The sequence below is a fragment of the Ornithorhynchus anatinus genome, chromosome 17 (assembly GCF_004115215.2).
Source record: "Ornithorhynchus anatinus isolate Pmale09 chromosome 17, mOrnAna1.pri.v4, whole genome shotgun sequence".
Classification (NCBI taxonomy): domain Eukaryota; kingdom Metazoa; phylum Chordata; class Mammalia; order Monotremata; family Ornithorhynchidae; genus Ornithorhynchus; species Ornithorhynchus anatinus.
The window spans coordinates 18505421-18522379 of record NC_041744.1 but is presented as its reverse complement, the minus strand read 5'-3'; the positions used below and the strand labels follow the sequence as shown (position 1 = coordinate 18522379).

Below are 16959 nucleotides of genomic sequence, written 5' to 3'. Positions count from 1 at the left end.
TGTGTCTCCCCCAGCGCTCAGAACAGTGCTCTGCACATAGTGAGCGCTTAACAAATACCAACATTATTAGTAGTAGTAGTAAGCACTCAGACGCAACTGATTGGTGTATAAAGCCAATATGTACGTGTCTAGTGTGTAGAGCACTTGAAGACTAATTCGCTGGAGTATTGTGTTGTATGAAAGTATATATTTGTAACCCCCAAATTGGTGATATTCTTTCAATTTCCATGCTGATTTTCTTCCACCCCATTCTGAACGTGAGCCAGGTTTAATCCTTATGCGCAGTTCACACTGCATGTACTTTAAATTAATGCGGGGAGGTCATCGAAGGGAACGGGGCCTACCGTTTCTAATTAAATTATGCACGATGACATCAGAGCGGAAAGGCATAGGATTTTGTGAGGACAAACTAGAATCGTCATCCTTGATGAAGAGGGAAATGTTAAACTGTGCCTTCCTTCGAGGAGTTCAAGTGACATAAAGCCCACTCGTTCCGAGCGTAATCTGTCCCCTCTCAGTTTTCTTCTGCTGCTGAAGAAATACGTAGCCGATGGCACTGTAACCTTGTCCATCAGAGGCTGGAAGGCTAAAACCATCGACGGGTCGCAGTCGGCGAGGGGAGAATGGTCTTCACTCGGGATATGCACTCAGCTCTGGGAAGACAAATCCCCTTTTGATTCCCTAGGAATGGCAAGCTTATCGAAGAAAATGAAAAATACGCATTGAAGGGAAGCAACACGGAACTCACCGTCAGGAATATCATCAACAGCGACGGAGGCCTTTATGTCTGTCGCGCCACAAACAAAGCTGGAGAAGAAGAAAGGCAGGCCTTCCTCCAAGTCTTTGGTAAGTGTCATCCAGGCGCCAGGCTCGGTCTGAGAACAACCCGTCCCAGATCTGCTGGTCAGGGGAATTTATTCTGTTTTTTTTTTAATGGCATCGGTTACGTGCTTACTATGCGTCAAGCACAGTTCTGATCTCCGGGGTAGATACGGGTTCATCGGGTTGGACACGGTCCTTATCCCACATGAGGCTCACAGCCTTGATCCCCAATTTACAGAGGAGGGAACTGAGGCCCAGAGAAGTCAAATGGCTCACCCACGGTCACCCGGCAGACAAGCGGGGGAGGTGGGATTAGAACCCAGATCCTTCCGACTCCCAGGCCCGGGGTCTCATCCACTAGGCCACGCCGCTTTTCACGGCCTAGAGTCAGATGAGGACAGTCTTCTGTCCATCGGTTGGCGGTAACCTTGACCTGTGATCGGTAAACATCCCCTCGGCCGCCTCTCATTTTGACTTTTCCCCTCCGACATCTTCATCTTCCCGCCAGAGGATCCCAGCTTTCAATTTAGAATAATTGCCTAGGAAAATGATTCTGCCTTTAGGAGCAGGAATCAAAAAACGGGGGAAGAAAATAAATTAAAAAAAAAAAAAATCCTCATCTACCCGTCAGTGACAAGTGAAAAATCAAGGCCGTCCATCTGATCTGTAATTAGGAAAGCTGGCAGCGGGCCTCCCATCTGACGAGAGATGATTCGGTTTGGCCGGTAAATGAAGCCACCGTTTGGAAGCTCCGGGCACGAGGTTTCAGTTGGTCCTTTGCTCAAATTAGAAAAGATCTTCTGCCAAGGGATGGTAGCCAACTGAGCAGGGTGTGCAGCTTTAATAAGTCAATTTTGTGCAAGTGCTCGTGGGCGTTGGCGAGCGTGCCTGTGTGGGATGCCACGGCAGCTGACCCGGGATGGGTCGAACGAGATGGAACAGAAGGTCCAGCTGATCCTCGACCCGGAGGCCCGGAGCGCTTTTTTTTTTTTTTGGCACGTTTCTGATGTAGAAGCAGCGCGGCCTGGTGGCTGGAACACGGGCCTGGGAGTCGGAAGAACCTGGGTTCTAATCCTGACTCCGCCGCTTGTCTTCCGTGAGACCCTGAGCAGCTCGCTGTGATTGTTTCTTTTAACGGGAGATGGGTGGAGGAGCAAATCTTGGAGTGGGTTGGATTCTGGGGACGTCCCCCCCCTCTGGGCTGAAAGCTCATTTTGGGCAGGAAAAGTGTCCGCTAATTCTGTTGTTTTGTCCTCGCCCAAGAGCTCAGTGCAGTCGTCTTCACATAGTAAGCGCTCCGTAAGTACTCCTGATTGATAGCTCCCTCTGCACTCTACTCACCTTCCACTTCCCCAGGGGAATAGTCCCCAGTAGCAATCCCGGCTTTGCCTCACCCTCGACTCTGGGCAGGAGGTGCGAGAAAGAAAACTGGTGGTGAGGCTGCCATTTTGGATTCCCCACTGGCCTTCCCATCCTCGGGACCGTCTTCTCGGCGGTTAACGGCCTATCCGTCGGATCCTCTGTCAAAGGCGAGTGACGGATAGGCGGGCTGCCGACTGACGGTCCCGTTCGGAACAGTCCAGGGCCGTGAAGCGAATCGTGAGCCAAGTCCCTTTGAGACAGTCACCTTGGCGGAAATGCGTCTAATTCTCCCAGCATCAGGGTAGTGAATTGGAAACGTTCTCGGAATCAAACTGGGAGGTCTTGACTCGGACCAGCCCCGGCGGAGTGTGAGGAAATGCTAATTTTTCCTTCCCAGTAGTTCCACCACCCTGCTGGGGTCCAAACGTAATTGTCGGCATCATTCCCTGTGCATTTTCCCGCTTCTCTTAAGGGCGTTCTATAATTAAAAAGTACCCGAAGAAGACGTCGCACGCGGCCAGGCCACCGGTGGGTGATAAAGAATAAAAAGAATTAGACGATGATATCCTTTCTCCCCCCGTCAAACATTCCTTTTTTTTTTTCCTCGTAATGACGGTCACCCAGGAATATTTCACGATTAATCAGAGGTTAGTCCTTTAAATGTCAGTGACTCCTGTCGAAAATGTCAAGCCCGGAATTTTTTTCCTCCTCACGATGACCCAGTCGAAGGTCTTCGGTGAATTAAAACCATAAATAGGGCTCGCAGGGGGATCGTGGCTCTATGGCCCTGGGGACCGGGAGGCGCCTGAGGTTTAGTTAGATCACATGGCCCCGCGTTGGGTGCTTTTCAGGAAAGCCCCGAGTCGAAGAGACTTCAGATCAGCGGCTTTCGGGTGGTCGAGATCAAAGAGATTTTAAATGAGCAGCGGTCGAGACTGGATAAGCGGGACCTCAATGGCTCGGGTGTATCCGTAGATCCGCGTGGGTATTGTATTTCCTTCCGGGGGTTCCAGCGTTACCTCTGGAAATGATCATTTTCCTCCTAAGGTCTTGGGCTTCGGCCCCGGGTAGGGGGTCAGTGAGTAGGTGGTGGGCAATCCTGCCTCTTCTGAACCATTTCTAACGGAGTGGGTAAATCAAGTGAAGAAATTACTCCACTAAGGATCCCTTCTCGGTTTCCTATTCCGGGAACGGCTCCTAAGTGCAGTTTCGGCGTTTATACAGATCACGTTCCCGACAGTAGTTTTGGTACCTGTCATTCATTCAGTCGTATTTATTGAGCGCTTCGTATCTGCCGAGCACCGTACCAAGCGCTTGGGAGAGGACAGTCTAACAGGGGTCGAGCGCTTACTGTGTGCCAGGCACTGTGGCGAGCGCTCGGGTAGAGACGATCGGGTCAGACACGGTCTCGTCGGAGATGGAGGTCAGCAGTTGAATCCCCGTTTTGTAGATGAGGAAACTGACGCCCAGAGATGTGAAGTGACTTTCCTAAGGTCACGTGGCAGGTCAGCGGTGGGTGGAGCCAGGATTAGAACCCTGGTCCTCGGATTCCCGGGCCTGTGCTTTTGCCATTGGGCCAGAGTGCTTAGTCGTTATCATCATCATAATAATAGCATTTAAGTGCGTACTATGTGCCAAGCACTGTACCGAGCTCTGGGGTAGATGGAGGATAATTGAGTGGGACACAGGCCCCGTCCCACAGAGGGCTCACAGTTTTATTCCCCATTTTATAGGTGAGGTAACTAAGGCCCAGAGGAGTGAAGCGACATGCCCAAGGTCACACGGCAGACAAGTTGAGGGAGCCGGGATCGGACATCGCGAAGGCCGATGGGCCCGTATCCCCTGACCTGCCCCGGAATCCCGGAACCGGGCACCGAAGATCGAATGGGGGGCGGTTTCTAGTTTTCCTTCCACTCGCGAGTGAGTCGCGTCCGTCTCTCTTACAGTGCAGCCTCACATAATACGACTGAGAAACGAAACCACGTTTGAGAACGGCCAGGCCACCCTCGCCTGCGAGGCGGAGGGAGAGCCCCTTCCGGAAATCACTTGGAAAAGAGTCGTCGACGGGAGAACCTTCTCCGAGGGAGACAAGGTAAAGCCATTCCGGGGGCTGCCGGGGGCGGGGGTCGGAGACCGGGAGGGCGAGACGATCTGCCGTCCTGAGTCCGACGGGTGAAGACGGGGCCGGGGTCGTTCAGCTGGGAGTAGCGCCCGGCCCTCCCGTAATGCGGCGCGATCGTCGGGGCCAATGGTAATATTTAATAATAACTAACGATGATGGTACTGGTTAAGTGCTTACTACCTGCCAAGAACCATTCTAAGCACTAAGGGTTTGTGGTAGTGTTGGTGGCGCTTCTTAAGCGCTTACTATGTGCCACGCGCCGTCGTGGCTCGGTGGCAAGAGCCCGGGCTCGGGAGTCAGAGGTCACGGGTTCTAATCCCGGCTCCGCCGCTTGTCAGCCGTGGGACTTCGGGCAAGTCGCTTCACGTCTCTGGGCCTCCGTTACCTCATCTGTAAAATGGGGATTAGAACTGTGAGCCCCACGTGGGACAACCTGATCACCTTGTATCTCCCCCCCCCCCCAGCGCTCGCAACGGTGCTTTGCACGTAGTAAGCGCTTAACAAATGCCATCATCTTCTACGTGCTGGGGTGGATACAAGGTATTCAAGTTGGACGCAGCCCCTGTCCCACATGGGGCTCACACTCTTAGTCCTCATTTTACAGAACTGAGGCCCAGAGAAGCGACTTGCCCAAGGTCACACGGCAGACAAGTGGCGGAGCTGGGATCAGAACCCAGGTCCTTCTGACTGCCAGGCCAGGGCTCTGACCACTCGGCAACACTGCTTCTTAGTAGGGACAGGAGTCAGGCCAGGGTTCCACGGTCAAAGGAGAGTCTGTGATTCTGGGCAACGCCAAACCCCATCTGATGGACCCCTGCCTTGATTTGATTGATTTTAATCTCACGGTATCCATCGAGTGCTTACTACATGCCCAGCGCCTAAGCGCCGGGCTCGCTAAAGGTCTTTTAAAGTCGGACACGGACCTCGTCCCGCTTGGGCTTCTCGGTTGAAGTGGCAGGGAGAAGGATTTGCCCCCCCGTTTTACAGGTGAAGGAACTGAGGCCAAGTGAAGCGACTTGCCCAAGGACTCCCAGCCAGCGACTGGCAGAGCCGGGAGGAGAATCTGGGTCCTCGGACTTTCCGGGCCCTGGTTTTTTCCAATAATAACACGAGTAATAATAATAATGGTATTTATTAGGCGCTTCCGTACTGAGCGATGGGGTGGAGCCAAGCAAAGCGGGTTGTACACAGTCCCCGTCCCACATGAGGCTCACGGTGTCAACCGCCATTTTACAGAGGAGGTAACCGAGGCACAGTGAAGTGATTGACCCGAGGTCACTCAGCAGATCACGTCCTCGGACTTCCGAGCCCCGGCTCTTGCCGCCAGATGGTCCCGCTTCACCTCGCTCCGCCTAACTTTTCAGCGCTTTCCGTACGCCAAGCGTTGTACCGAGGACTGGAGTAGAGGTAACGCTACAGGAGTCCCACCCGGTCCCTATCCCGCGTGGTCAAAATAGGAGGGAGAAGTGGGATCGAATCCCCCTTTTTGCAGGTGAGGACACGGAGGCGCAGGGAGGTGAAAGTAGAGGTCGCCCTCGGCCCCCGACCCGACGGGAGGAGGAGGAGGCCGAGCCGACCTGGGCGTCCGGCGTGAGGTTCGGCACCTCTGGGAAATGAAGAGGCGCGATTGCAGTGCGTTGGGTATGGAGCGCTTGCCTCCCCTCCCCGCGCCCTCGCCCACCCGTCCCCCCCCCCCCCCCCGTTGGTGACGGCTTCATCCGCAGACCGCTTGACGGGGCCTAATCTAGAGTCTGCAGCACCAGAGTGTGTAATTTGAAACACCTCAGGAAAACTCTGAAGTGGATATAAGTGGTGACAACCGGGCTGCGCTCCCCTCCCCGCTTTAGAAAAATGGGCCCTCGGGATTCCTTGAGGATATTTGCGTTGTTCTTGATCCCTGCTGCCTTTCGACTGAACTGCGCGTGTTTAAATATTAAACCGCAAGAGGCTACGTTATTCAACGAGGCTCCGGTTGCCGAAAGGGTCCGGCGGGGCCGAGCCACCCCCCGTCTCGGAGGGGGGCAGAGTTTACGCGTTGGTTGTGACGGTGGTCGTTGGTGGTTGTAATGTTGGTATTTGTGAAGCGCTTACTACGCGCCGAGCACTGTTCTAAGCGCTGGGGTAGACACAGGGGAATCAGGTTGTCCCACGTGGGGCTCACCGTCTTAATCCCCATTTTACAGATGAGGGAACTGAGGCACAGAGAAGTGAAGTGACTCGCCCACAGTCACGCGGCCGACAAGTGGCAGAGCTGGGATTTGAACTCGTTGAGCCCTGACTCCAAAGCCCGTGCTCTTTCCACCGAGCCACGCTGCTTCTCTGGTTGTGATGGGGGGGGGTGGTTATAATAACGCTGGTACTTGTTAAGCGCTTCCTCGGCGCCAAGCACTGTTCTAAGCGCTGGGGTAGGTACGAGGTGATCAGGTTGTCCCACGTGGGGCGCTCCGTCTTAATGCCCCTTTTACGGATGAGGTCACTGAGAAGTTCAAGTGACTTGCCCAGAGCGACACAGCCGACGAGTGGCAGAGCCAGGATTAGAACTCACGTCCTCTGACCCCCAAGCCCAGGCTCTATCCCCTGAGCCACGCCGATGGTAATGGCGGGCGAAGGTGTTGGGTGCGTGTGGTGGTTGTAATAATAATAACGTTGGCATTTGTTCAGCGCTTACTATGTACCAAGCACTGTTCTGAGCGCGGGGGGAGGTACAAGATCATCAGGTTGGCCCACGGGGGGCTCACAGGCTTCATCCCCATCTTACAGATGAGGAGACGGAGGCCCGGAGAAGCGAAGTGACGTGCCCAAGGTCACACAGCTGCCCAGCGGCGGAGCTGGGATTCGAACCCATGACCCGTGACTCCCAAGCCCGGGCTCTTTCCACTGAGCCACGCCGCTTCGAGTTAGGTGTCGACGCTTGTGACGACGGTAGTCGAGGGGATGGTTGTGCGTGTGATGACAGAGGTGGTTGGGGCGGGCGTCGTTGCGCCAGTGCTGGGGCCGCGGGATTTCACCTTTATTATTGGAAAGCGGAAGAATTGCCGGTGCGGGGGAATCGCGGCCGAAAGCCGTACCGAGCTCGCGCTGCTCTGATCCGCTCCCGGTGAGGGTCCGGTAAATACCATCGATTCCCCCCTTGGCCTAGGGGCGTGGCAGCTGTGCCGGTGAGACGGGGGGAAGAAAAGGTCGGTGACCCGGGCCGCCCCCCCCCCCCCCGCAGGAGGAGGCAGAGTCGGACTCGGTGGCTCCACCGGCACCGGCGGCATTCAGTCCACTTCCCCAGCTTCCCCCGCTCGCGATCTCGTCCTCGCTGAGCTGAGAGTCCAGCTCGGGCCCGACCTGCGCCTCCCCCATCCCATCCCGGGACTCGCCTACCCCCCCCCCCCCCGGCCGCCTCTGGGAGACGGGACGGAGAGAGCGGGTAGCTGAGTGTGTGGGACCGCAGTGCTCTGCACGGAGTGAGCGCCCCGAGCGTGACCATCATTAGCCGGCGTTTCCTAGTTGTTCCCCTCCGCCTGCGTTTTCCGGTTCCCAGCTACCGGGGGATCATCGGCGAATGGGACCACGCCGTGTTGATCCGTGCCGTCGTATGGCGAGTCCCTGCTGTGTGCAGAGCGCTGTACTGAGCGCTGGGGAGAGTAGCAGATACGGTCCCTACCCTCGAGGAGCTTACAGTCTAGAGGCGACTAATTATCATGGCCTCTAGGAAATGGGATAGGAGGCGTTTATTGGAGCGTTCCGTCCGGTTTTTCCCGTCTGACGAGCAAAGATCGCTTTGCGAAAGACGTTTTCTTTTCGGCTGAGGGTATTCGGCCCTTCCCAAATAGAACGTATAGCGGTGATCAAATTGAAAATGATTTTTCCCCTCCCCCCCCCACCCTTTGTGGAGATGAAATTTGAGCATTTTGTTTTGTCACGGAGCAGGAGGGAGAGAGAATATTATAGTGGGCCGTGAATCAGAGACCTTTACTATTACGGCTGTGGCCGATAAAACTGGCTGCATTCTGGGAAATTGCTTTTATGCACGTAATTGCTTTAGAAATATCACTGTTTATGGAACCAGAGGTAATAAATGCTTTAGCTATCATGATCCAAAATGAGGATTGCTTAATACCACCAAGCTTTTTTTGAAGGATGTTTTCTTGCGTCAGGGCGGCGGCGCGTGTCGGTGGCGCTGTGTTTTTTTGATTGGCGCGGTCCCCGGTAAGCGCTTCCCGTGTGCCAGGCACTGTACTGAGCGCTGGGGTAGATGCAGGCCAATCAGGTCGGAGATGGTCCGTGTCCCAAACGGGGGCGCTCAGTCTTTTACGGTTGAGGCACAGAGGAGTCAAGTGACTTGGCCAAGATCACGCAGAGCTGGAATTAGAACCCAGGTCCTTCTGCCTTCAAGGCCTCTGCCCTGTCCACTATTTATACGTTCATTCATTGGTATTTATTGGGTGCTTACTGTGTGCAGAGCCCTGTACTGAGCGCTTGGGAGAGTACAGTACGACAATAAACAGACACATCCCCTGCCTGAAATGAGCCTACGGTCTTATCGGGGACGCAGACGTTAATATGAATAAACACGTGCCCTGCGTTACATGTTTGAGCGGAGTTGGATGGATGAGTGCTTAATACAGTGCTTTGCACGCGGGGAGCTCTCAGTCAGTACAATTTATCGAATGAATGTTCCTCGACACGCAGCTCCCGTCTCCCACGCTCCGAAGGCAGACACCCAAGTTAGGCATTGTAGGAAATCCAGGGCCTCCGTGAAGCGAGATGTCGCGGTCGCCGTCTCCCGAGTGGAAGACGGGAATGTCCCAGCAAACACCTTCCACGTTCTCCAGAGCCCGTTTTTTCCGAGTGGGAGGTGGAGGAATAGTGAGGATGCGGCGACGGACGGAGCCCCAGAACCGTCAGCGTTTTCCCGACTGCTGCCCCTCGGCCCCTCGGTCGGTGCTGTTCATTGAGCGCTTACTGAGGCACTGAACTGCCGGCTTGGGACGGTAAAATCCAACCGGTCCGGTCGACCCGTTCCTCACCCCGGAGGAGCTAACGGAGAAGAAGATGGAGGGGAATCCGCCCGAGGGTTAACGTCGGTTGGAGCCGCTACCTTCGGGGAACTCGACGGAGCCCAGCTGCAGAAAACACCCGGTTGTCTTCTCCGCAGAGCATCCGTCGTCCCGAACGGGATTACAAACCACGCTCCGATCAAGAGGGGATTCCAAAAGCGGAGATCCCTTTCCCCGGGCCCCATTCCCAGAAGAGGACAGCGAGCCCGCGACGCTCCGCCCCGACGGACGGGAGGCCTTGTGGCGTCTCTGTCGCCGCTCAACACGGATGAAATATCTTCCCTTTATTGATGTCGGGGAGGTAGAACTCCGTTACTCTCGTCGGTTGTAGCTCCATCCAGTTTTTTCTTTATGGAAAGCAAGAGGGTGATAGGCCGTGTGCGGGAGAAAACGTGTTCCCAGTCGAAAGTACTCGCCTCTGCCTGCCGCTGCGGTTAGAAGAAAATCGTTCATTCATTCCATCGTATTTATTGAGCGCTCACTCTGTGCGGAGCACTGTACTAAGCTCTTGGGAGAGTATAATACAACAATAAACAGACACGTTCCCCGCCCACAATGAGCTTACAGTCCCCAGAGCTGTTGTCAAACGGATGAGCTGCCGGCTGAGAAAACGGGGGAAACATTGGAAGCCAAATCCGGTCTGTTAGTCTGAAATCCCTCCGTCAGTTAATGGTATTTGTTGAACGCTTACTATGTGCAGAGCACTGTACTGTGCATTTGGGGGTGAAGATCGTGATCCCTCGAAGGGGCAGGGACTCTGTCCAACCTTCCATTCAGTCGTATTCATTGGGAGTGCTTCGTGTGTGCGGGGCACTGTACTAAACGCTTGGGAGTGGACTATATTGCCCGCCCTCGGTGACCTTACGTTGCAGAAATGTGCATGAATGCCATGGGGCTGAGTTGGGGGTTGAACAAAGGGAGCAGATCAAAATGACACAGAAGGGGACGGGAGTGGGACTGTCCCCCCGCTCAGCACAGTGTCTGGCATGTAGTACGTGCTTAACAAATACCATAATGTTGAAGTGGATAGAGCACCGGGAGTCAGAAGGTCATGGGTTCTAATCCCGGCCCTGCCACTCGTCCGCCGTGTGACCCGGAGCAAGGCACTTCTCTGGGCCTCAGTTACCTCATCTGTGAAATGGGGATTGAGACCGTGAGTCCCCCGTGGGCCGGATTTGCCTGTTTCCACCCCAGCGCTTAGTTAAGTGCCTGACCATAGTAAGTGCTTAACAAATACCACAGCTGTTAAAAAAAAAAAAAAAACAAAAGCACTGTCCACAAGGCGCTTCCGGGTTTAGAGCGGGAGGCCAGAGGGGAAGATTAAATGCCAGAATCGTCAGTGTGAGTACAGCGGGTAGGAGGAGGGGAAATGGAAGGCAGCAGCCTTCGTGCCAACCGCTCTTTTCCACCACGAAGTGACGGAAGGCCGAAAGGCCCAGGGCAGGAGCGGACATATGGCTTCAGGGGCCCGCGGAAGGCAAGCTGGCGGCCGGGAAATGTACCGATGCCCACAGCTGGGAAGCGAACGTGGGTCGGGGAGCGGCCGACCCCGGGAGCCGGGCCCATTTAAGGGGCACCTGGCTCGGCCGCGGACAGGCGGTCCCGATCCCGGTCTCGTGGTCGGGTGGCGTCGGCTCATCCGGGAGAGTGCCGCACAGGAGGATCGTCTCCTCGACGCCGGCGTCCCGAGACCCGTGGGCGACGGCTCCGTGGGGGTCTTCCCTTTCCCGGCCGAGGACGCTTCCCGGGGCGTCTGGCGTGACCGTTCCGGGGCGGGAACCCCGTTCTGTCTCAGGTGGGTTTTTGGTTGGCGATTGGATTTTCTTTGGGATGGGTGCCTTGAGTCGGTGGCCAGAAATCGTTTTTAGCAGATTGGATTTGTCTGAGGAATTAATGGCCCGTGCATCTGGCCCTTCGCAACGTGCTCGTAAACGGAGCCTGCTTTGGGGTTCCGGGGCCAGAGAGAGAGTGTGTGACCGGGACCGACCCATACTGGGGATTTTCGTTGGCCTCCGGTGAAGGAGGATGGAATAGAAAGTCCTGTCATTCCGTCGTACTTATGGAGCGTTTACTGTGGGCGCAGCAGTGTACTAAATGCCTGGGAGAGGACAACGCGACAATAAGCAGACACATTCCCTGCCCGCGGCGAGCTTACGGTCTGGAGGGGGAGACCGGCATTAATACAAGATAAATTACAGAGACGTCCGTGGGTGCCGTCGGCCTGGCAAGATGGGCGATGGATGAAGGGAGCGGGTCAGGCGGACGCAGGGGAGAGTGGGAGAAGAGGAAAGGAGGGCTTGGTCAGGGAAGGCCTCTTGGGAGGAGATGGGTCTTCGGGAAGGGTTCGAACTGGGGGAGGGTCGTCGTCGGATTTTCCCTTTCGGCTTTAAAGCGCTCCATCAGCCGGCCCCCTCTACGGCACCTCTCGTCTCCTATCCCGTCCCAGCCCGCACACCGCGCTCCTCTAGCACCAGCTCGCCCGCCGCGCCTCCATCTCGTCCGTCTCGCCGCCGACCCCTTTCCCACATCCTCCTCCTAGCCTGGGCCTCCCTCCTCCGCCGTATACAGCAGGCCGCTGTTCTCCTCACCTTCAAAGCCTTATTAAGGTCCCTTCCCTTCCAAGAAGCCTTCCCCGATGAAGCCCTCTTTTCCCCAGCTCCTTCTGCCTCTGGCATCGTCTTGGAGGCATTTGATACCCGCCTCACCCTCAACCCCACGGCACTTGCGAGCCTATCTTTCACTTCTATATCGTGTGATATAAGTCATTTGCACCAATGAGTAGACGGGAACACGGTCTGCCAACTCTGCTGTATCGTACTCTCCCAAGCGCTTAGTGCGTGTGCTCTGTCTAGAGTAAGCGCTCTAGAGAAGCAGCATGGCTCGGTGGAAAGAGCCCGGGCTTGGGAGTCAGCGGTCATGAGTTCGAATCCCAGCTCTGCCCCTTGTCAGCTGGGTGACTGTGGGCAAGTCACTTCACTTCTCTGTGCCTCGGTTCCCTCATCTGTAAAATGGGGATGAAGATTGCGAGCCTCACCTGGGACGACCTGATGACCCCGTATCTACCCCGGCGCCTAGAACAGCGCTCTGCACATAGTAAGCGCTTAACACCAACGTTATTATCATTGCCGTTGACGATGAAAGACCCGACGGCCGCTAGCCCGCGGTTGGAGAGGGTGGTTCTGCTCTCCGGCGGGTCGGCGGAGTTGCCGTCGTGATCCCCTTCGCCTCCTGCCCGCCATGTTGAGGTAGCCGGGCAACGGGCCGGGGTGAGAAGGAAATGGGAGCCACAGTCCTCAGGGACACCTGGGGGACGGGCTCGGCCTGGACGCTGAGTGACAAGAGCCACTCGGCCTTCCTCGCTCATCTGCTTCCCGGCCATCCGCGCAGCCCAGAAATCCCGGCAGGAGCCTCTTCCTAATAATAATGAAGATTGTGGTATTTATTAGGTGCTTACCATGTGCCAGGTACTGTACTAAGCGCCGGGATAGACCCAAGCTAATCAGGTTGGACCCGGTCCCTGTCTCTCCCATGGGACTCGCAGTTTTATCCTTGAAACTGTAAGCTCATTGTGGGCGGGGAATATATCTGTTAAATTGTCCCATTCCAAGTGCTTAGTACAGGGCTCTGCGCACAGAGAGCACTGAATAAATATGATGGATGGATTAATCCCCATTTGACAGATGAGGGAATTGTCACAATCGATGGCTTTTATTCATCATAACGATGGTATTTGTTAAGCGCTTATCATGTGCCAAGCACTGTTCTGAGCGCTGGGGTGGATACGAGGTAATCACGTCGTCCCACGTGGGACGCGGAGTCTCCATCCCCGTTTTACGGATGAGATAACCCGGGCTCAGAGGAGTGCAACTGGCTTGCTCAAGGTCACAGAGCAGACAGGTGGCGGAGCCAGGATTAGAACCCACGTCCGCCGACTCGGAAGCCCGTGCTCTTTCCACGAAGCCTGGCCGCTTGGTTTATTGAGCACCGACTATGTGCGGGGCACCGTCCTAAGCGCTCGGGACGGCACAGGACAACAGAGTTGGTAGATAGGTTGTCTGCCTTCGAGGAGCTTGCCACCCGGGGATGCCGACGTCGCACGGAGGAAGTGATCTCGCGGAGGAGCGGGAATCAAAACAGCAAGTCCTTCGAGCCTAGGCACGAATGCTTGGGCTCATCTCTTGCGCTCTCCAAAGTTCAAGGCCAGAGGGAGGTCACCTCAGCCAGCACCGAAGCAGTCGGCCTCGGTCTCGTCAATCCCCGAGGCCGGGTTGAACCCGGGCCTATTTATTCTCTCCCTCGGAGTTAGAAGGAGCAATCAATTACCGGCCGAATAAGATGTAACAGCTCTCAGGTCCGCGAATTAATGGTGTTTTTCCCAATTTTCGCAGAAAATCCATAACTCTAAACAACATTTACGATGAAAAATTGGGGTCAACTTCAAGTATTCAGTAGAGAAGCGGCAGAGTTTATTCTCTGCAATGAAGAGCTTCGGCGATAAATTGCCTGTTGCGGGGTAATCATAAAAGTAATAGGGAAGAATTGCATCGGCGTAATTAATGTGAATAATTATGGTATTTGTTAAGCACTTACTGTGTGCCAAATCCGATCCTGAGCTCTGGGGTTGATACGACATAATCAGGTTGGAAACGGTCCCCGGCGCCCACAACGTAAGTCCGAGGGGGAAATGGTTTCGAGTTTCCATTTTGCAGATGAGGAACCTGGGGGCCGGGGAGGTGAAGTGACTTTGCCGAGATCACTCAGCAGGCAAGTGGCTGAGCCAGAATTAGAACCCATGTCCTCCGCGTCCCCCACCCGGGCTCTTTCCCCTCGGCCACGCCGTCCAACGAGGCCTGAGGACATTGGCACACCCCCGCTGGAAGTGACGTTTGGAGACGGGCGAGGATTGAGGCAGGGAGACGGCGGAGAGAAAACGTGGTAGGAGAAAACGTGGTTAAAGTGGGGAATCGCCCCCTTGTCGATTCTAATCCCAGCTCCGCCACTTGTTTGCTTTGTGACCTTGGGCAAGTCGCTTAACTTCACTGGGCCCCAGTGACTTTATCTTTAAAATGGGAATTAAGACGGAGCCCCACATGCTTACCCTCATCTATCCCGGCGATTAGAACAGTGCTTGGCATAGAGTAAATGCTTCCCGAATACCATCATTATTATTATAATAGTTTCGTCCCGTTAACTTTGCGTGGACTTTTATCCAGCAGCGTGGAAAGAGCAGAGGCCAGGGAGTGAGAGTGCCTGGGTTCTAATCGTGACTCCGTCACTTGTCTGCTGTGTGACCCTGGGCAAGTCACTGCTGTGGGCCTCAGCTCCCTCATCTGCAAAGTGGGGTTCGAGACCCGTTCTCCCGCCGGCTTGGACCGCTTGCGGACGGGGAACGTGTCTACCGACTCTGTTGTGTTGTACCCTCCCAGGCGCTTAGTACAATCCTCTGCACACAGTAAGCGCTCAATAAATACCAATGATAGGTTGCTTAGACCGTGAGCCCCAGAAGGGACCTGATGATCATTTCTCTATCCCAGCACTTAACCCAAACCACAGTTATCATCATTAGTAACCAGGGTTTAAAGGTAAATACATTTCCTTCTCCTTTCCCCCGTCCGTTCTGTCTTTCCGGAAGGGTAAATATTGACGTTTTCCAATGGAGAGCGGGTGCAAAAGTCTCTGTGTCACTTCCCGTTTGCCTTTGTTGTATCTTAAGGACTGCTTGAAGGACTGTAGGGTCTGTTAGTTAATTTGGCCTCGACTACCGTAAAATAAACACACCGCGGGGATTTGCTGACGTTATCATCTCTCCTGTCTCTCCAGCAGACCGGAGACCTTAGGATACAAAGTGAAACATTTGATTTGGATTCCGGACAGTATTTTGTATCACATTATTTGTTTTTTTTAAAATGACAGGATTCGTTTGCGTCTTCAGTCCTTGACGATCTTCCCCTAAACCTCGATTCATTCCCGACAGCCTAGAGCGGTAACGATTGTCTTGGAGGAGGAGCGTTTCCAGAGTTCTAGAGGGATCTGGAAACGCTTCCAGACCCCCTTCCGGGAGACACCCCCGGCCAAACGTCGCGATAATCAAACGGTGTGTCCTTCCCCGGAGCCGAAGGGACCCGTTTCTCTCCCGATGTGACCCGTTTCCTCTCTCCCGGATCGATGCCAACAGAGTCCAGACGGCCGCATAGAGGTCAGAGGTCAGCCCGGCAAGTCATCGCTGCACATCAAAGACGTGAAGTTGGCCGATTCGGGCAGATACGACTGCGAAGCCGCGAGCAGGATCGGAGGACACCAGAAGAGCGTGTTCCTCGACATCGAATGTAAGTGCCCCCGAATTTTTCGGTATCTGACAGAAAAAAAAATCGGAGAGGGGAAGCTTTCTCCTCACGATGGAGCTTCAAAGATCTTACGGAAAATGAGCGCGAGGCGCAGTGTCCGCAGTCCGAGGTCAGCGACTGCTAGCGGACTGCGCTGGTGTTAGCCGGTGCCATTCCTTGTGTGTGTGTGTGTGTGTGTGTGTGTTATTTGTTAAGCGTTGATTAGGTGTCAAGCGCTGTTCTAAGCACCGGGGTAGACGTGACTTGATCTGGTCAGACACGGTCCCTGTTGCACGTGGGGCTCACAGTCTAAGAGGCAGAACAGGTATTGGGTGGGTATCGTCTCCATCTGTTGCTGAATTGTACTTTCCTAGCGCTTGGTACAGCGCTCCGCACCCAGTAAGCACTCGATAAATAGGATCGAGTGAATGAAGCCCCATTTTACAGAGGAGATGATTGAGGCCCAGGGAAGCAAAGCGACTGGCCCAAGGTCCCACGGGAGCCAAGCGGCAGAGGCTGGATTGGAACCAGGCCCTCTTATTCCCGGGCCCGGGCTCTTCCCACCGGGCCGCACGGCTTTGGGAAGACGTGGATAGCAGGGAGGTGGGCGGTTGGCTGGAGTTGGATTTAGCGGTTGATGGGAGGGAGGGGCGTGAGAAGGTTTTCTTTGTCCTCATTCCAGCTTGGATCCAAATACTGGGTGGGCTCTGGAAAAGCCTCCCGGTGAGAAGCAGCGTGGCGTTGGGGGAGGTCAGAAGACCCGAGCTCTTATTCCGACTCTGCCCCTTACTCTGCCAGTTTACTCTCTGGTGACCCTGGGTAAGTCACTTTACTTCTCTGGGTCTCAGTTTCCTCAACTCTAAAATGGGGATATACTACCAGTTCTGCCTCCTACTTTAGGCTATGAGCCCCCGTGGGGGACAGGGACCGTGCCCGACCTGACTTATACCCTAGAGAAGCAGCGTGGCTTAGTGGCAAGACCCCCGGCTTGGGAGTCAGAGGTCCTGGCTTCTAATCCTGCCTTCCCCACTTGTCTGCTGTGTGACCTTGGGCAAGTCACTTCACTTCTCTGTGCCTCAGTTCCCTCATCTCTAAAATGGGGACGAAGACCGTGTGCTCCACGTGGGACAACCTGATGACCTTGGATCTACCCCGGCGCTAAGAACAGTGCTTGGCACATAGCGAGCGCTTAAATACCATCCTTATTATTATTCTCTACCAATCCTGGCTCTGCCGCGTTTCTGCCGTGTGACCTTAGGCAAATCACTTCTCTGGGCCTCAG

The 16959-nt window shown here is 54.9% G+C and overlaps 1 protein-coding gene and 1 non-coding gene across 5 annotated transcripts in view; both read left to right on the top strand.

Moving 5' to 3' along the window:
- Positions 1–16959, top strand: part of NCAM2 (neural cell adhesion molecule 2) — a 244275-nt gene that overhangs the window by 165661 nt on the left and 61655 nt on the right. For all 4 annotated transcript variants that reach the window (XM_029081674.2, XM_029081673.2, XM_029081675.2 and 1 more), the window contains exons 7-9: positions 686–846; positions 4131–4276; positions 15530–15680. In XM_029081674.2, the coding sequence (XP_028937507.1) occupies positions 686–846; positions 4131–4276; positions 15530–15680 (458 nt within the window). The remainder of the gene's footprint in view (positions 1–685; positions 847–4130; positions 4277–15529; positions 15681–16959) is intronic.
- Positions 2309–2383, top strand: MIR7425 (microRNA mir-7425). The gene has a single exon (NR_127412.1). It is a non-coding gene; the product is annotated as a microRNA mir-7425 (primary transcript).